This window comes from Tiliqua scincoides, chromosome 4 (assembly GCF_035046505.1).
Source record: "Tiliqua scincoides isolate rTilSci1 chromosome 4, rTilSci1.hap2, whole genome shotgun sequence".
Classification (NCBI taxonomy): Eukaryota; Metazoa; Chordata; class Lepidosauria; order Squamata; family Scincidae; genus Tiliqua; species Tiliqua scincoides.
In genome coordinates, this window is record NC_089824.1 from 188,332,104 (window position 1) to 188,352,600 (window position 20,497).

The 20,497-nt window shown below is 45.7% G+C and overlaps 1 protein-coding gene across 1 annotated transcript in view; it reads left to right on the forward strand.

Annotated features, from left to right (window-relative positions):
- The first annotated feature begins 409 nt into the window (after window positions 1-409).
- Window positions 410-20,497, forward strand: part of MYBPH (myosin binding protein H) — a 37,440-nt gene continuing 17,352 nt past the window's right edge. Inside the window, exons 1-3 of the mRNA XM_066624682.1 lie at window positions 410-578; window positions 4,801-4,935; window positions 8,029-8,196. Of these exons, the coding sequence (XP_066480779.1) occupies window positions 410-578; window positions 4,801-4,935; window positions 8,029-8,196 (472 nt within the window). The remainder of the gene's footprint in view (window positions 579-4,800; window positions 4,936-8,028; window positions 8,197-20,497) is intronic.

Sequence of the window (20,497 nt, forward strand, 5' to 3'; positions counted from 1 at the left end):
GCTGGTGACAGAGCTCCAGCTTGGCGACCCCCGCTAAGCCCCGGCTCAGATGAAGCTTTGCTTTGGTGACCGACGGATCAGTCTGTTGACTGATGTCCGACGGAAACCGCCCGAGGGCTCGTCCCGCACGCCGCCTCTACTCCCGAGAAGGTGCTGATGCTGCAGCTGCCGCCTGGACGGCTATTCCTGGCTCCCCCGCCCGCCTAGACAGGTGGGCCCACGAGGAGGGGCTGGAGGGCGGCGGAGAGCCTTATAAAGCCCCCTGCCCCGGGCAGGGAGCCCCTGAGCCAAGGGAAGGGCGCTGCGCGCGGCGAGAGGGAGCCCCCCGGGACCCGCGGAGCCCTCTCCAGCCCAGGCCTCCACCGATCTCCCCCCCCCCGCACGCCCCTGGCGCCCCCCAACTGTGCCCATGTCTGACCAAGCAGCAGCCGCCCCGTCGGAAGCCCAGACGGCGGCAGCAGAAGCTGCGCCCGCCCAGGCGCCTCCTGAGCCGGACGCAGCAGCAGCAGCAGGAGAGGCAGCCATCGTCGTAGCCGAGCCTCCTGCCCCAGCCCCCAAGAAGAAGGCGTCCAAAGAAGGTGAGCTGCAGGAGGGCGGAGGAGGGAGGGACACGTGGCTTCTTCTTCTCTTCAAGGCAGGTGGCACAGCTGGCGAAGGGTCCCTGCTTCGCAAGAGGCTGCAGTGGGGTGGGTACTTTGGGGTCCCTGAGCCCCCCAAGGCAGGGTGACCAGGCGTCCTCTTTCCCCAGGACGCGTCCTCTTTTCCACCTCGTGTCCTGGAAAAGAACTTATGTGTCCTCCTCTTCCCTGCGAGTGCTCCCTGCAGGCAGCGCAGAGTCTGCTTGGAATTAACAAATTTGATGTAATAAATTCAATGCAATATAATTTTCAATTTAATAATAAGTAGTATAGTGTTTAAATGAACCACACAAAATCCAAATACGAGTGTTTTTAGCTTTTATTCTGTCATGTCCTACATTTTTCTTGGGTGCCCTACATTTTGGAGTGCCTGGTCCTCTTTTGCAGTTATGGCATCTGGTCACCCTGTCCCGAGGAAGTGCAGCGCACTGTGCAGGCACGCCAGACACATAAAGTTTCAGAACGTTGTCAATGGTTGGAACTAGAAAAGGTGCAGAAGAAGACTAGAAGAGAGCCACCAAAATGAGGGCTGGGCTGGAGCCCCTCCCATATGAGGAAAGGCCACAGCATTTGGGACTCTTCATTCTAGAAAAAAGACGCCTAAGTGGGAGGACACACAGGATTGAGACATACAAAATAATGCAGGGGATGGACAGAGTGCTCAGGGGGGTTGCTCTTTTCCCTCTCACACAAGACCTGAACCAGGGGACATCCACTAAGATTGAGTGTCAGGAGAGTCAGAACAGACAAAAGAAAATATTTTTTTACCCTGTGTGTAATTCGTCTGTGGAACTCCTTGCCACAGGATATGCTGATGGGATCTAGACTGGATGCCTTTAAAAGGGGATTGGACAGATTTCTGGAGAAAAAGTCCATCACAGGTTACAAGCCATGATGGGTATAAACCTAGCATTGGGCAAACAGGGCAAATGCCCTGGGCACTGAGCCTGTGCAACTCTAGCACCACCTCACTGTAGCTCCCCCAACGCAGTCGGAAACTGTACTTCCAGTTTTCCAGAAGTACAGTTTAAGTCCACAAGGACGCCTCAGAAGGCTTCCCCAGTTGGTCCAAATGTCGCGAGAGGCTCTGTCATGCTCGAAAGGTAGGGGGCAGCTTTGTGTGCGGGGGGGGGGCATTTTGCAGGGGGCAGCATCGTGGACCTTCACTCCAGGAGCAGGGAGGGATAAGTCTGCTACTGGGGGTATGTGCAACCTCCAGGTTTTAGAAGTAGGCTACCTCAGAATGCCAGGTGCATCGGAATGGCAACACGAGAGGCATCTGGTGGGCCCCTGTGAGATGCAGAAAGCTGGACTAGATGGGCTTTTGGCCTGATCCAGCAGGACTCTTCTTATGTTCTTATGTTTGGATGAAGCATCACTTCCTGAAGTGGACAATGCTGGGAGGTTCTGTCGAACCTCTGATTCAGCCTACTGAAAAGAAAAAGTCTCTTGTCTCCAGGCTCCAGCTCTTTGAACAGCCTCTTTGACAAGGTCTGCTCAGGGATCTTGAGTGTCTCCTCCAGTTTGGCCTTCAGAAAAAGGAACACAGAAAGAGAGGATGCTCTGTAGCTTGCGTGATGGCAATTTATTCTGATCTGCACATTTGGATTACAAATTTTCCTCAGGGCCACTGCAAAGAAAGCAAAACAAACAAAAAATGGAGCAGGAAAAAATACATTAGGAAAAAACCCAACTTAATAAAGCACCTCAAACCCTTTTTGCCCAGAGATGATAGTCAGGCAAGGGATAATAATAATGCTTAACACTGTACTGTACATTCTAGATGTGTAATTTGTTTCAGTACTGTATTATGCTTAACACTGTACTGTAACATTCTAGATGCTTAACACTGTACTGTAACATTCTAGATGTGTAATTTGTTTCTGTCCTTTATTATGTTGATGCAGTTGTTAACAATGATCCTACACAGGTAAGGACTGTTAATAAGTCCTTACAATAATAAAATACAATGTCCTGTATTTTCACCATTCGTACACTGCAGCTGAGTGAACTACTACCAAAAGCCACTGAGGAAGTTGATGGCAGATGCAAGATTCAAATCAGGGAGGTCCTGATTCACAGCACAAGTTCTTACTGCCTGTGCTCCACCAGACCTATTGGTATACACAAGGCCGGCCCAGCCATGAAGTGACCGGATGCGGCTTGTGCATTTGGGATGCCCTTCAGCTCGATCTTGGTGCCGCTTCCCCTCCAGCCTTCCCCAAAAGTGAGCAAGAAATCAGACCATCTGCTTCCTTACCTGTACTCTGTCCTCACACAGGGTTTAAAGTTTACCAGGAATATGTCCTTTTAACCCCTAAGTGCCATGAAAAGAAGGAGTGCTTTGCACTAGCATGAGGGGGTGCAAAGCACTATGTTTTGCAGGAAATCTCACTACACTGTGCAAGCAGCCCCTCCCCCCCTAAGGAGCCATTCAAAGACACTAGAGCAAAACAGGTGTTAGAACAAACAGTGGACGCCTCTGTTTTTCTCTAGCAGCCAGGAATAGCTCCAAAGCAGTGGGGGAAGGGCAGCTTGCACATCGTGGTGAGGCCCCCAGTAAAACTTACTGCTTTGCACCCCCTCTAGCTATGCTGATGGTGCTTTGCTGTTCTTTCCCTTGCTCCCATGTTCTTTCCCATGTTGTTCTTTCTCATGTACTTGCATGAGATATAGTTTAAAAGGTTGCATTCCCTTTAAACTTTAAACCCTGTGTAAGGACAGAGTAAGAGCAGCAGGATAGCACAGCATTTCCTTCCTAAAGGAAACATGTCCCTTTAAATTGTAAGTTCTGTGCAAGGATGGAGCATGGAGAGGATGTCAGGGGGGAAGGGTGACTCCTGCAAAAGTAGCAGTCATGAGTAAGGTGCAGCATTGGGCTGCATGCCTGGTTGAACCAGCCTGGTGGTAGAAGTATGAATATGTCCACCACAGCAATAATCATAGGCTTATTAGTCTTTAAAATGGTCATTTGTCAATCCACAGAGCCATTCTTAAATCCAGGGTGCATTCTGTGCAGTGTAGACTTGACTTTGAAATTACAAATTTAAAAAATGAAAATGAGCTAGTTTTATGTCTTGCTGATTGAACAGCCTCATTTTTTGTTTCATTTTCTCCATCATCATTTGGCTCACAAAATCACATTGCATTTGGTTTGATATCGGTTTCCTTTCGAGCTCATGCTAACAGCTTTCTCAAGTGATGCATTCCTGATTAAAAGGTGCTCTTAGTATCAAATATAAAACCACTAGCATTGAAGGGAGTATTTCACTAGTTGTGGCTTCTCCTACCCTTGCAGCATCTAGAGAAAAAGCACACCTGGCGCTTTCCATTCACAAATAAACAGCACTTCCCACCAGCAACAAGGCTATTCTTATTCCTGAAATGCAGTACTGGAGTGCCTGAGTATCTTTTAGCAGAGAGCTTGCCTGGCATAGCATTTAAGAGCTCAAATTATGAGCTGGAGCATTCAAGTATAAACACATCTAAATCATGAAGTGCCTTGGCAAGCCCCTGTCCTTCAGCCTCAGGTCTGATCCATAATAAATACCACTGGTTTATTTAACAAAGTTCTAAGGATGAGATAGTGTTTGTGATTCTCTTTGAATACTTAAGGAAAGCACAGCATAAATGGAAACTGTCATGCAAATTCCATGCAAAGGGTGAAATGTGGTTGGGCTATGCATTACCTAATCATCTTCTAAGCCAGTGGTTCTCAAACTTTTAGCACTGAGACCCATTTTTTAGAATGAGAATCTGTTGAGACCCACCAGAATTGATGTCATTACAGGAAAATTTTTAACAAACCTAGTCTGCAATCCTACCCACACTTACCGAAGAGTAAGTCCCATTTACTATCTGTATGAGCATATACAGAGTAGCCTGTTAAAAGTATAGATCTGTAACATTTCCCCAAATCCAGTCGCCATACAATGGTAGCATCAAGTCTAATATGTTAAAAATAAAATATTGGAATGAATGGGGACCCACCTGAAATTGGCTCGCAACCCACCAGTGGGTCCTGACCCACAGTTTGAGAAACACTTCTCTAAGCCCTTACTCTGAGAGGAGAGTGCTGTGGATTAGCACTACACAAGGATTGGATGGGTGGGGACTGGTGGGAGGGCAAATTCCCTATTAATGTATTTGCATTTGGGTGCAGGTAGCCCTGGTGCACCGATGAATCTGACAGTGGATGATGTGAATGACAACTCTGTGACTCTGACATGGGATGCACCTGAGCAGGTGGGCCCCTCTGGCCCGGATGGATACGTGGTGGAATACTGCAAAGATGGAAGTAGGCTTGGGCTTTACTCCCTTGTAAGCATGAAGAGCTGCATGCATTTGTGTGGAAAATAGCATAGCGTGTTGACTATCACTGTTTCTCCTCGGTGGTGTTTGCGGAAAAAAACAATAAGGAAAGCATGCTGGCCTTCATGTGGTGGACCAAGAAATTATAGACACTATTAACCAGCTATGCAGAGACAATGACATATCTGCTGCCTTTGGCATACGAAGGATCTGCTCTGAGCTCAAGTGGAGGTGAGCTTCAAATGCCAGAAGTTGGAAGCTATAAGGCTCCAACCTCTGGAACTTGACGTGGGTCCTCATCTCTTCAGACCCCTGATGTGGAAAGATATTCTAGGGGTGTAGCCTCTTGCAGTGGTTTTATTCAGCTGCTGAAAAACAGAACTGGCATGCAGGTGCATATACAGAACATACAACTGCCTTGAGGCTTTTAGTAAAAGGTGGGGCATGCATTTAAAAATAAACAAGCCAACAGATGAGTATAATTTAAAGTAGAGGAACTGCTTTTCATCCAGCCTTTGCACGCAGCCCCTTGTATATGACATCATTTCCACATAAGAACATGGTGTGGCAGACTGGCTATTTTTGCTGCCATAATCCATTGTGTAGCAGGGTAGATGCCGCAGGGCCATGAAATCTGCCTTTTCTCCTGAGCAGGTTCCTTCCTTGAAGCACAGAAGATTATAGAAGGCACAGGGTACAATCCTAACCCCTTATGTCATTGCTTTGCAGCACTGGCATAGCGGTGAGCAGTTTAAAACAAATACTATAATGGATTGATGACATTGCGGCTTGAGTTTCGTGTTGTTTTTTTTAAACCACAAATTTGTCCAACACAATGAATATGCGATTGCAACAATAAAGAATGGGTGACATCTACTGATTTCCAATAGCTTTGTGGATTGCTGTAATAATTTATGTGATCCATTTCCATTTGAAAATCTGATTATTTTTAGTGGGCTGATCGGTAGGGGGTATCTGGTGAGCAAACGCTGGATGAATAATCCCTCATAAATAATTTTAAGCTCTATTTCTTGCTTGCAGACTACATTCTCTATTCCAAATTGTTTGTTGAATATTTTATTCAACCCAGTTTCAACCTGCATGCATGCATGATCGCTCCTCAGCGAAGGCTATTGTTATAGGGTAGTGTTTCTCCTATAGCCCAATAACAGCCCAATCCTATCAAACCCTGCTGAAACAGCTGTGCCACCAGAACGCTTGTTGAATCCAGTGGGGGGGGGGGGGGAGGTCCTGGAGGTCTCCTTTGGGTAAAGGAGCACTTGTTCTTTACTCCTTTGGGTAAAGGAGCACAAGCCTCCCCTGCCCAAATGGGTCTACTGAGACCAACACCAGCTGTTTTGCTGTTGCAAGTCCAAGTGGACCTGGGAAGGTAGATTGAGGCCAGGAAGGTGGATAGAATATTGGTGGCACTGCTGCTGCTGCAGACCACTTCCTCCCTGCTCTGGTCTTTGCCCCTTTCCACCCACCCCCACCTCCCACCCATCCCCTATGCTGACTTACTAGCACTGAGGCTTGTTGGAAAGCCACTGGTGCATGGCTGTGTACCTCTTGCAGCAGCAGCCCAGCTGTGTGAAATGGCATGTTGATGTTTGCAACAGCCATACAGCACTCTGTGAGTTCCAGCGTCACAGCATGCCCATAAGATTGGGCCATAACTGAATGGCCTCTGCCTTTGTAACCTATGGGCTAATTGAGTTCAATTAAAACTTGCTTTTTTTTAAGTTAGAGGCAGTTGACCTTAAGCCAAGAAAGATTTGCTGTCAGTGTATCCCAAATGTTCACAAGAATTCATAAGCCTGGCACAGTTATAGCAGAAACATGTCCAGATGTTGCCAAAATAATGTTCTATTCCCAGTAGGACTAGATAAAATATCAGAAGGAAGCTACACATGACTTTGGACTTTGAAGGCTCGAATACTCCACACCTGGAGTATTGTGTCCAGTTCTGGTCGTCGCATCTCAAAAAAGACATAGTGGAAATGGAAAAGGTGCAAAAGAGAGCGACTAAGATGATTACAGGGCTGGGGCACCTTCCTTATGAGGAAAGGCTACAGCGTTTGGGACTCTTCAGCCTAGAAAAGAGACGCCTGAGGGGGGACATGATTGAGACACAAAATTATGCAGGGGATGGACAGAGTGGATAGGGAGAGGCTCTTTACACTCTCACATAATACCAGAACCAGGGGACATCCACTAAAATCGAGTGTTGGGCGGGTTAGGACAGACAAAAGAAAATATTTCTTTACTCAGTTTGTGGTTGGTCTGTGGAACTCCTTGCCACAGGATGTGGTGCTGGCGTCTAGCCTAAACGCCTTTAAAAGGGGATTGGACAAGTTTCTGGAGGAAAAATCCATTATGGGGTACAAACCATGATGTGTATGCGCAACCTCCTGATTTTAGAAATGGGTTATGTCAGAATGCCAGGTGCAAGGGAGGGCACCAGGATGAGGTCTCTTGTTATCTGGTGTGCTCCCTGGGGCATTTGGTGGGCCTCTGTGAGATACAGGAAGCTGGACTAGATGGGCCTATGGCCTGATCCAGTGGGGCTGTTCTTATGTTCTTATGTTCTTATGAATGGACATTTCACAGCCTCAGATGTGGTTGAAAGTAAATAGGAAGGTTAGCAAAGAATGCCAGATGTAGGGGAGAGCACCAGGATGAGGTCTCTTGTTATCTGGTGTGCTCCCTGGGGCATTTGGTGGGCCGCTGTGAGATACAGGAAGCTGGACTAGATGGGCCTATGGCCTGATCCAGTGGGGCTGTTCTTATGTTCTTATGTTCTTATGTTCAAAGCTTGGCTTTGCACTGAGATGGTTTCTGAGCAGCTCACTCCCACACATATTTTCTTAGAAGTAAGTCCCATTGAATTCAGTGGCATTTATATCTAAGTAAGTGTGTGTAGGATTGCAGCCATGAATCTCTCATTCCTGAGAAAGAACTGGGTGGATTCTGGATAAATGCATTTTACAGCACCTGAACATATTTTTTCTTATCTTTATTTGCCAAAGCTGCTTGCTCTCAATCATTTGTCTTATCTATCATATAATTTTTGTTCTAGCTTCAGAGTGGGTGGTCTCCAACGAGAAACCCTTCCTTTCTACCCGCTATGTAATCCGCAATCTAACATCTGGAGATAAACTTCTCATTCGTGTGACAGCTGTGAAGGGTGATGGAGTAAGTGACCCAGCAGTCCTGGACCAGCCACTCCTTATCAGGGAGATTCTCGGTATGTATCTTCAGTTAAAAGGTTTAACGTAACAGAACATTATAATACTTGGCATTTGTACAGTGCTTTTGAGTGTCCAAAAATGCTTCACATGGATTACCTTGTCATCATGATTGCAACAACCCTGTAAGGCAGTGGTTCCCAAACTCTCCAGGTTTGGGAAACCTTTCATGACTGCAAACTGGAAGTGGGTTGCAATCACTGTTTTATAACTTTTTGGAGGCCTATGGAGCCCTGCAGAGGGGTTCCCACACCATTCGGAGGACCAGCATTGTATGGGGTAAGTCTTCAAAAAACCCTTTTGGCCCCACAAGCAACATAGTTGTTGTGATAGCCTTGCTGCCTTTGCCATCGCCCTCCTCTTAAGGGTATCAAGACAAGGCTTCCCTGGCTGGGGCATTGCGATGCCCCAGCTTGGGAACCTCTGCTATAAGGTGAGTATTAATATATCCATATTGCAGAGGGGTCTAAGGAGTAGTGGCTTGCCTAAGGAGTTTATGGAAGAGGTGAGATTTGAGTTAGGGCCTTCCTGATTCATAGCTCAGCCTTGGGCAGCCCAATCCTAATCAACCTTTCCATGCCGCAGTGCAATTCATAGGATTACTTTAAACTGCAACCAACTATGTCGGTCAATCAGCACAGAAAACATCTGGTGCCATTTATCGTTTTTATTCATCTAAAGGCGCCAAATTTCTCCCGGCGGCTTTAAGGCTGCACAGTGCTAAAACTAGGGTTCAATTGCTCTATGGCTCTGAGATCGCCCCATATTTAAATACCAGGTCTTTGGAGGTGATCCAGACCAAATTTTTGCGCCAATTGATGTATGTTCCCCGATGTGTGCCGAACACTGTGGTCAGGTTGGAATCCGGTACCCCAAGTATAGAGATGTCGATGTGGTTAAATGCCTTACATTATTTTTTGAAGATTCTCTCGCGACAGGATAACTTTACTTATTTGATCTTTTCGGATCCTTTTGTAGGCACCTGGGAAAAAAGGTGCTTGGATCATTTCAAACTTTGCAATCTCTCCCCAGAGTCTTTAATGATGATGAGCCCGGGAGACGCAAAAATAATTTTGCGTCAGAGGTTGGCAGACCTTGAATTGAGATCTGCGAGAGCCAGACTTTCGGTGTATGTTTTTCTTGGGGATCAAGCTCTTGCATTTTCTCCTGCTAGATATTTTTATAATATTGTTATTCCCAAATTTAGGATTGCTTTTACTAAAGCTAGGTGTAATGCACTTTTATCAGCAGTTCTTTTGGGGCGTTATGCAAGGCGTCCCTATGCAGAGAGACTGTGCCCCTGCCCTCAAAACATGGTGGAGACAACTGCCCACATTGTTTTGCAATGTCCACACTATGACGACTTGAGATCTAAATTTATCTCCCCGATCTTCGGTATTGAAACGGGGATGCAGGCGGAGGAGCAGCTTGCTTTTCTGCTTTCTGATGTATACTCGGATGTATCACTCAGGGTTGCCCGCTTCTGTTATGCTGCACAGTTGGTAAGGAAGAAAATTGAGAGTGTAAATCTCTGATTTTATGATTTTACATATGTGTATCGGGGTGTTGGTTTTAATTCTGTGTATTTTGTTTTGTTGTTTGTGACTAGCTGGTCGGATGACCGTAAATAAAGTATCTATCTATCTATCTATCTTAAACTGCAACCAAAAAATCATTTTTGAGAATTTCAACTGGCAGAACATCTGAAAATAAATCCAGCGTCCCAGTCATGACCATGGCTATGAAATCAACCCAAAATCATGATCAGAAGTGTAGGGGACTGGAGATTAGACCAATTTGCATTAATAGCATTCATGCCCTGATGTAAAAAGGTGTGCTGGATCAGCACCTTTGGTTTCTGAAATAAGCCCCAGGCAATATGTCTGCAGTGCTTTCACATGCACAAATTGCAAGAGCAGCCTGACCTGAAAGTCCCGGGTGCATTGCAGCACTGCCTACCATGGTATCAGCTGCTAATAACATTGCTGGGTCAGGTACTAGGGCAGGGGTACTCACACTTTTTTGGCTCGAGAGCTACCGTATTTTTCGCTCCATAAGACGCACCTGACCATAAGACACACCTAGTTTTTAGAGGAGAAAAACAAGGAAAAAAATATTCTGAACCAAATAGTGTAATAAAATATTTAATAAACTATAACAGAACAACATTTGAACCATGTAAAGTGAACAGCAGTCAACAGTGGCATTAAGAACCATTATCACTACCATTAACAAATGGAGAGACTTAAAGGTTTGAGCACTCTAGTTTTCTGGAAACACCAAGAACTCATCATCGCTAGAGTCAGAATTTATGAAGCTCACAAAAGCAGGTGCACACAAATAGGGGACCACATTATCTTTCTGCTACAATGATGTTCTGCCAAATTCCAATCCACTGGGCCTTGTGCCCGCTTAAGGCTGATCAGTCCCCCTTGTGCAACTCACCAGTGCAGCAAGCAAAAATGAGTCCAGTTCCAGTCCACAGATGCCAAGTAAATCAGTCCCATCATTCAGAGTTACCAAATCAGAGTCCAGAGCCAATAAGCCAAATTACAGTCCAAGGTCAGGTTCCAGGTAGGTCAGTTAAATCCATCAGGGTATCCAAGTCCAGTCACAATCCACAGTCAGATTCCAAATTCAATAAACCCAGTCAGTCTCCTCTCCAACCTGCACTCCTTCAAAACTCACAAACCCTTTCTGTCTCTGGTACTCCTTATATCCCTGAGGGCCCTATTGCCTTCCAGTGGCTTTAGCTGTGCAGCACACTCTGCTGGATGCCCAGGCCTTACCCTTAAAGGGGCCACTGCTGACACCACATCTACCTCCTCACCAGATCTTCCTGGATTCCAATACAAGGGGGGGGGGGAGCAGATCTCTATACAGACCATTGCAAAAACAGGGGAAAGGTGTGGGGAAGGGAAGATCTTTGTATAGGCATCACAGCAAGACCAGTGCAAAACCCCTTGCACACAGAACCAACAGATGGAAGTGGGGGGGGGGTGCAGATCTCCATACATACCAGTGCAAAAGCAGGGGAAAAGTGTGGGGGAGGTAAGATCTCTGTATAGGCATCACAGCAAGACCAATGCAAAACCCCTTGCACACAGAACCAACAGATGGAAGTGGGGGGGGGGTGCAGATCTCCATACATACCAGTGCAAAAGCAGGGGAAAGGTAAGTCAGCCCCAGTAGACCCAATGGGGCTCACTCCCAGGGATGAGTGGACGGGAGAAAAGCCTGCCAGTGCCTCCTCTCCCAGGGAGGAGCCCGTCTCAGTCCCTGGGCTCCCTGGACTCACTCCCTAGGCTCGCTCCCTGGGCTCACAAGCCTGCCAGGGGCTCACTCCTAGGGATGCGTGGACAGGAGAGAAGCCCGCGATTGACTCATTTCGCCTGGAGATGGACTGGTAGCTCGAGGATCGAGGTAATGAGCACCCCTCTCTAGGGGCTTGCTCAGCAAGACTGCCATCCCCCCCCTTTCCTGGGAGTGAGTCCCAGTGACTCTGAGACTTACTTCTGAGTAGACACATGGGCTTTCGCAGCGAGCCTGCCATCCCACCCACCCACTCCCGCTTTCCTGGGAGTGAGCCCCAGTGAGTCTGAGACTTACTTCTGAGTAGACACCTGGGCTTGCCAAGCGAGCCTGCCACCCCACCCCCGCTTTCCTGGGACTGAGCCCCAGTGACTCTGAGACTTACTTCTGAGTAGACTCGCAGGCTTGCTTAGCAAGACTGCCACCCCACCCACGCTTTCCTGGGAAGCGGAGCCGAGCAGAGCGGGCAGGGGGCGGGGCCAGGGGCGGAGTTTTTTTTTTTTTTTTTTTTTTTTTTGCAGTATTCGCTCCATAAGACGCACACACTTTTCCCCCCACTTTTTTGGGGGGAAAAAGTGCGTCTTATAGAGCGAAAAATACGGTACTTTGAAACCCAGCAAGGCCTGGAGATCTACCAGAGTTTTTTTTTACAATGTTCACGCCATCATAACATATAACATTTATGTGTACAATGTATGTTGGTGTACCTTGAGCCCCACTGAGTATAACAGGACTTACTCCTGAGTAGACATGCCTAGGATTAGGCTGTGAGGCTGCAATCCTAGCCACACTTACCTGGGAGTAAGCCCCATTGAGTACAATGGGCCTTACTCCCGGCGTTTCCTCCCAGAGGCACCTGAAGGGGGGGGGTTGGCACTCCGCGATCTACTCATTTTGCCTCGCGATCTACCGGTAGATCGCGATCCACCTATTGAGCACCCCTGTACTAGGGTATTTGTATCCTGGCTAATTGCGTCCTGGTCAAATGTGTCCCAGTGCCCGTGGACTTTTGCGCCCGGTTTTTTTTTTTTTTTTTTGGCATCCTGGTCATTTGCATCTCTGGGCATACCTGTAACTGGACAACAAATCCTATGTTATATATCCTAAGCCTCTTATCCCAGCCCTAAGGGGGGGGGCGCTTAGTCCGGAACATAAAAAGTAGGGACACCAATGTCCAATACCAAGACGCATTTCACTGTGACACAGTTGTCTATGATGCAATGGTTCTGTCTCTGCTGGGTCAACATCATCATATGATAATGAGTATTTTGCATTTCTTCATTCAGTCTCATTTTGCAGCAGTGGTCATCAGCCTGAATGCTGTAATCTCCTTTGGAATCTGTATGTCAATGTCTTCTCCAGCAAGAGCTGGAGCAGACAAAATTCTGATGAGTATGGCTTTTCCATCACTGTGTGACAAGCTGCTCAAATTCCTTCTTTTTTATACAACTTCAGGAGTCCTACCTAGTTACCCTGTCCCTGGCTCCTCCATTTCACATTGCAGCAAGGGTCTGTGTGACCTTCACTGCATCTTATGAGCACTTTGAAAGCCTGTTCAGCCTTCTCAAGATATTGCTGCTCCAGTGCTGTGCTGTGCTACATAAGTATCTTGTGTGGAGTGTGAAATGCCAAGACCCTGTGTAACCTGGGCAGAAGGGCTGCACTTCAGAGTAGTCTAATTTTTCCCTCCACTCTGAAGAGGAATTATTTTTAGACAAACCTGTTGATGGAAAATGATGGACGCTGGTGAGAAGCATCTTTCTTCGTTGGTCAAGTCTGTAACTGGGTTCCCAGCTGTGATGCAAGCATGTAACTGTACTCTCTGCTAGCATGAATTGTGACTGACAGCACAATCCTAACTGAGACTAACACCAGTGCAGCAACCACTGTGTCAGCCTAAGATGTTGTAGACATGCCATAAAGCACGTTGTAACACCTGGAGAGTAAACAGCACCAATGGGAAGGCTCATGCTGACCCTCTGGAACTGGTTCCAAAGTACCCAATGGAATAGGTAAGCTATCACCGGACTGTGCAAGGGCTGGAGGAGGGGAGGGGAGGGCAAAATGGTGGTGGGGAGAGGGTAGGTCAGGTCCAGGAGGGGGACAGGATCAGTGGAGCTTGCACACACTGAATTCTATTCCCTTTCCAGGGCTTGACAGCCTGATGCAAGTCTGCTTGGACTTGTGCTGGCCGTTTGGCAGGTGCAGATCTGAGCAGTCCCATTGTTCAGGATGGGGCAGTACATGTCCTTGACTGTAAATGGCACCAATGAGAACTTGTCTCCTGGGGCAAAAAAAGGTCATGGGGGTGCAATTAAAATGCCATGCCACAGTTCAAATTCTCCCAAAGCTACTATTTAGAGAATAAAAATCAAGCATGCTGGGGCAAGCACATTGTGAGTGTAATGGCGTTTGGCCCTAAGATACTAGCAGCGCTTTACTGACATTCATTCCGTCACCAGCACAGCTGAACAGATGGACAATTTTAGCAAAACATCCTAATGTGAGCAAGGTATATGCCATCGCTATATTAGACTGTGCCTGTTTTTACATATGGCTCATTTGTGGCACACAGTGTGACACACACACACAGAGTGCTTTCCTTGAAGAGCTTCATTTCCTATTCTCTTCTCAAAATAATCTTAATTCCAGCATTGCCCTAATAATTAGCTATACACATTTCAACATTGATCATGGACAAGAATGTTTTCAGAGAAGCCAAATGAGTTAAGAAACAGATCGTAATGAATGTCCACTGTGCAGCAGATAGCACTTTGCAGTAGACTCTGTTGTGAGCATCCCAGATTTTGCAAACATAGCATTTAAACCAGATTGTGGTACATAATTTGTTCTTTAGTTCGGTTCTCACCATTTAGCGAATGAGGCTGCTTTCTGTGTGCTTCTGGGAGCAAATTCCAGTTGAGTGCCTGCACTTCTCTGTAGAAGACAAAATGCTTCAAAAAAGCACTTTAGAGATGGAGGGTCTGTTTAACCAATTAGTTTTCAATTAGATACTTAGTTGAAACAGTGTAGTGGCTAAGAGTAAAACTCTGTGTGATGCTAAACACATCAATGACTCTAATTCTTGCTCCCTGCTCCCCTGTTATCCAAAATAATATTAGGGCAAGCCCATATCAGGGTCAGGATGGAGAAGAAAGAAGCAAGGGCTATTTTAGCAGAGGCACTGTGTCATAATCCTTTCCCTATAAGGTAGGTTGGTATTATTCCCATTTTTTGTATGTTTGCTTATATGATTTCATTGGGTCTTGAGGAAAACTGGAGAGGGGAGAGGGGAAAAAAATTGGTGGTTGCCATAGAGACCTGACTTGTAGAACCCAAAGATGGTGGATGCTGGAGGATTAGGTTGGGGGGGAGGGAATGAACAGGCATGGAGGGATGGGGCAGGGAAAGAGAATTCTCAGATGACTCAGGACCAGGATGTTTAAAGGACCACCCCCTTCTACATCAACCTGCCTGTTCACTAAAATCATGGCCAGAGGCTCTTCTCCCTGTCCTGCCAATATCTGTGTTTGGTTAGATTGAAGCGTCTTTTCAGTGGCCATGCCAGGGCTGTGGAACTGCTTGCCAAGGGAGGTCCATCTTGCGCCCTCTTGGATGGCATCCTGCCTCTGGGCAAAGACATTCGTCTTTCATCAGGCCTTCGATTTGCAACTCCTGTAAAGGTTGTCTGCTTTTAACTCTCTGCTGGCTTTGCCTGCTGTATTTTTTATTGTATTTATTATTGTCCCTCATGTGTTTTGCTTGTTGTTAGCTACCTGGGGTATTTTGGTTTTTATGACATGGAAAGACCAGATAAAAATATTTGAAATAAATACACTCCAGCAGTTTGTCAAAACAGACTTTGTTTTCTTTTTGTTATGTTTTGGAACATTTTTGACTGTGCACTCAGAATGCCGTCTATTTTTCATGGAAGTCTTGAGCTGTAGAAGAAAATGTACTGCAAAATTGCCTGAAAGCTATTTTAAAGCTTTGGGGAATTAGGCAATACCTGAGGTGATCCCCAAGGTACCACACAGGGAACTTTCTGAAGTAAAGGAGCTGTCTAAGCAACCCTGGAGAAACTCCCTGATGGGACTGACAGCACAATCCTTTGATGTTTACTCAGAAGTAAGTTCCATTATTTCAGTGGGACTTACTCCTAGGTAAGTGTATAGATTGAACTAAAGCAGTGATTTTCAACATTTTTCATCTCATGGCACACTGACAAGGCCACACCATCAGGTTTTTGACAATTGGCAAGCACACCATGCTGCCAGTGTGGGGGCTCACATCCCCCATTGACCCCACTGATAAATGACTTTCCCCCAAATTCCTGTGGCACACCTGTGGACCGCTTGCGTCACACCAGTGTGCCAAGGCACTGTGGTTGAAAATGGCTGAGCTACAGATTAAGCAAAGTTCCTTTATATATTCTGATTTAAACCTCTTGGTTTCTAATAATGATGTTGATAATTATAACTATAATAAATATTTATATATGCTTTTCGGCAAAAAAAAAGTTCAGAAAGTGGTCTACAGAGAAAATCAAATAACTAAGGTCCCAATCCAATCCAACTTTCCAGCACTGATTCAGTTGCAATATAGCCCCAAAGTAAGGGAACATTCCCTTACCTTGAGGAGGCCTCTGTGCCTGCCTCTCCCCACAGGATGTAGCACAAAGCTGCATCAGCACTGGATAGTGGTTAGGATTGGATAGAGCAGGGGAAATGTGAAGGCAAGAGGGGGAGCACAGTAGGCAAAATTTGATACAAAGAAGTTGTGGTAATTGAAGCTATATCTCAGTTAGAAATGGGTTATGTCAGAATGCCAGATGCAAGGGAGGGCACCAGGATGAGGTCTCTTGTTATCTGGTGTGCTCCCTAGGGCATTTGGTGGGCCGCTGTGAGATACAGGAAGCTGGACTAGATGGGCCTATGGCCTGATCCAGTGGGGCTGATCTTATGTTCTTATGTCCAATGAATATGTTTATTATATGCAGTTCTTTGGCTTAAAATTGAACTGCTTTACTTTAGTTTGGAAATGCAGCTGGACAGTCATATATCAAATTACTGGCTGTGGATTAATCATATTTAAAACCCTGGTAAATGGGACAAGGTGGCATTTATATGGTAAATAGGTGATTGGTTCACTAAATAAAAAGCTTATTAAAAATATGATCTCTGTTTTGCACTAGATTATGTTTAATGCTTGCAGTTGTCATGGTCTGAGCCCACAGATACTCCAAGTAGGGAGAAATTAATGACCCAATGAATACACCTTAATATCTCTGTTGTAAACATTTGTGATGGGATATCTGCCTAAAATGGTGACATTACAGGGTTGCCACTTTCTGGGAAGTCAGGGAAATTGGTCTGAAATCAGGGAAAGTCAGGGAAATTGTGATTAAAATATATTCAAGCAGTGGATTTTTGACCTGCTGCTGCAAGAGCATGATCTGTTCTTGTGGCAACTGGAATAGAGAAGTAGCAGAATACAAGTAAAATTTAATGATGCCCTTTCCCAGCTCCACCTTTTTCTCAGCTCCACGCACAGCAACCAGCCTAATGCGTTTGTTGAGCTCTGTCCCTGCATGATTTCTAAGCTCTGCCTGTAGCATTTGCAAAGAGAGGCTAGTTTAAACATTTAGCAGTATACAAACTTTAAACATCTGTTTTCATCCCTACCTGCTAGTACTGCATTTAACTTACATATAAAGATAGGCATGTTTTTGGGTCTTGCTTGTGTAAGAATGGATGCTTTGTCTCCTGCTGAACCCAGTACAGAGTTGCAAATGAGTTTTGCTGCTGTAGGATTCTACACACAACTAGCACTTTCTACTCTGCAGTATGCAAAGTAAATTTTGCAAATGTGATTGCTTGTTCCTGCTGGAGTTTACAGAGGACCAGCTCTCTTACCCTCTTTCCTGACTTCTCCCATGCATAAAGATTGCAAATGAGGGCTATCTGCTTCTCTACATTGCAGAAACTCCACCTCCTTTCTTGCTGCTGATCTGCTCATTACACTTTCTGGAACCAGAAAGTGAAAGTGAAACTTTCCCAGCTTTGGAAAGTTCCTCCTTGCCAGAAAACAAATCTGCTAACATCTTGGTGTCAGGCAGGTGGTTGTGTGTACAACTGTATCTGAAACCACATTTTGAAGATGACTTCCAAGAGGACAGTTTTTAATATGCAGTGGCAGGATTTCAAACTTCATCCTGACTTCGTTCCATGGCTATCACCAGTTGCTGGAGACAAATGCAAAGGTTATTGTAAAGTGTGCTACAAAACCTTTGAACTAAGTAATATGGGAATTAGAGCTGTGGAGTCACATGCACAAGGACCATTACATCAGAAGAACCTGAAAATTAAATCAAGTCAATAGTCCATCGAAATATGTTTGTATCTTGGTGCAATTGCAAAACAGATATTGCTGCAGTTAATGTTGAAAGAAGCTGATATTAAATCTCTTACTTTGACAATTTTTTTTGCAGTTGAGACTTGTGTAGTTGTAGAGTAACATTTCATTAAGCCTTTATTAATGCAGCATGACCTATTCATTTTTTAACTTGGGGTTATATTTGAATGGTAGCCAGTGAAATTGACAAATGTTGGTCAGGGAAAGTCAGGGCAAGACAGGGAAAGTCAGGGTAATTAAAAATGAAATTTTAATGGCAACCCTGCATTACATCTCAGTGCCATCAGTGTACTGTTATGGCTTGTGACCTTACTTTGGCATAACAGTCAGTACATTTCATCTGAAGCATGTATTTGTTTGCGCAGTGACTCTGAGCACTGGGTGGTTAGCCCTGTTTGTTTATTCTGTAATATTCACAGGAACTTTTTCATTGTTTACCTTTCTGGTTTTACTTGATACTCATAGACAGAGCTTGTTTGTGCCCATGCATCATTTTACCATAGTCTGTGGAGCAAAGAGACAACAAAAAGTGAGGCTACAGATTTAGCTAGTGATGTGATTGGTGACATTGAGGGAAGAAAAGGGGAAGCCCCAGTCAATCTTTCCATGACAGCAGTTCCCAAACTATGGGTTCAGGACCCATTTTTTCATGGGTTGCAGAACTGATAGAGCAGATTAGACTATGTTAAACAAGCTGCTTCTGGGAAGGAGGGGAGCACTGCTGCCCAGTCACCATTATAGCCACATCCCTTGGCACTTACAAATCAGGCAGCAGTCTCTAGGGCAGTGATTTTCAACCTTTTTCATCTCCTGGCACACTGGCAAGGTATTAAAATGGTCAAAGCACTCCATCAGTTTTTTGATAATTGACAAGGCCACATCAATGGGGGCCTCACACCCTCAATGGCCCACTAATGACCTTCTCCCAAATTCTTCCATCACACCTGGGGAATATTTGCGGCACACTAGTGTGCCACAGCACAGCGGTTGAAAACGGCTGCTCTAGGGCAGTGATTTTCAATATTTTTTGTCTCATGGCACACTGACAAGTTTTTGGACAATTGATAAGGCACACCATGCTGTTGGTGGGGGCTTATATCCTTCAATGGTCTATTAATAAATGACCCTCCACCAAACTCCTGCAGCACACCTGGGGACCTCATGGCATAACAGTGTGCCAGGACACAGTGGTTAAAAATGGCTGCTCTAGGGCCTCTAAAAAATTTCGGAGCTACTATTCTATGGGTGTAGTTTTAAAAATATTACTGCATAGTTCACAAGACCTTTCTTATTTTCCTAAGGCTTTTTTGTAAACGTTAGTAGAACTTGATTTTACCTACTACTGTGTTTTTAAATCTGCAATGCTTAATACCATTTTATTGTGGATTATTGTTATCTTTGTTGTTGATCACCTGGATAATATTCATATGTAAGAGGGAAGTAGGAATCTTTCAATTACTATGTAAATCAATTAGCATGGTACCCTTAACAGGCAAACTATGCCTTACTTTATGCATAGGGACAAGGAAAGTTATGTATAAATTTACTCTCTACCTTGAAAGGTTTTTAGTCCTAGGTAAGTGTCAGGAAGGGATTACAGGGCCAAGTAACTGAGTAGGTGGAGATTCTGTTGAGTTTTTGGCAAGGCCATTTCACTCTCTCAGTCTGTCCTCTTGCATATCCTGGTGCATGCCCAGTGCGTTTTACCCACAGGTGGTGAAGTAGCATTCCACTTTTTAATCCTGGACATTACTATACATGTTTACTCTGAAACTTAAGCTGCCTCACGTTTAAGCCTCAGGCACACATGGCTCTTTTTTTAAACCCCAACATAATTTGCTTACCACTCAGGGGACCGCTTACAAATATAGCATGCTAGAATTACATTCACTGCAATTTTGATGCTACCAAAACCAGTGACAAGTCATTTAACACACGTAGGCTTCCTTTACAGCACATCAGAATGTTTCCCTAGGGTACATATAAAAGTATCCAGTTTGTGGTGTTGGCTGCGCAGCTTATGCATACCTATCCTCTTGGCTCTGTATTAAGCGGAGAGACCCTGAGTAAGCCCCAGACACTGCAGGAACCTCAGGTCTGAGGGAGGGACTGTTCTTGATGATTTAGGGCCCAATCCTGACCTGGGCCAGCACCAGCGCTGACCTCCAGCGCTGGCACTAGGTGTTGCAAACATGCCATAAGGCATGCCTATGACACCCTACGCTGAGTCAGCGCCAGTGCCGGCCCAGCACTAGTCGCTGGTGAGCCCAGTGCCGGCCAGACACTACCCAGAGCTAAGTAAGAGGGCCTTGGGGGTGGGGGGAGACATTCCTGGGTGGGGGAACGAACCATGGCGGGAGGGGGGTGGGACCAGAGGAGCCCAGCTCTGCCCAATCCTGAACTCTGTGTCAGTCCAAAAGGCCCAACACAGAGTCTCTCATCTGTGCCAGCAAAATAGCCAGTGCAGACTTGAGAAGCCCCATTGTGGGGCTTTCCCTGGGGGAAGGGATGAAAATCCCCTTCCCCTGGGGAGAAAAGCCCCTTCCCCTTCCAGTGGCTGCCACAAGGCCACAG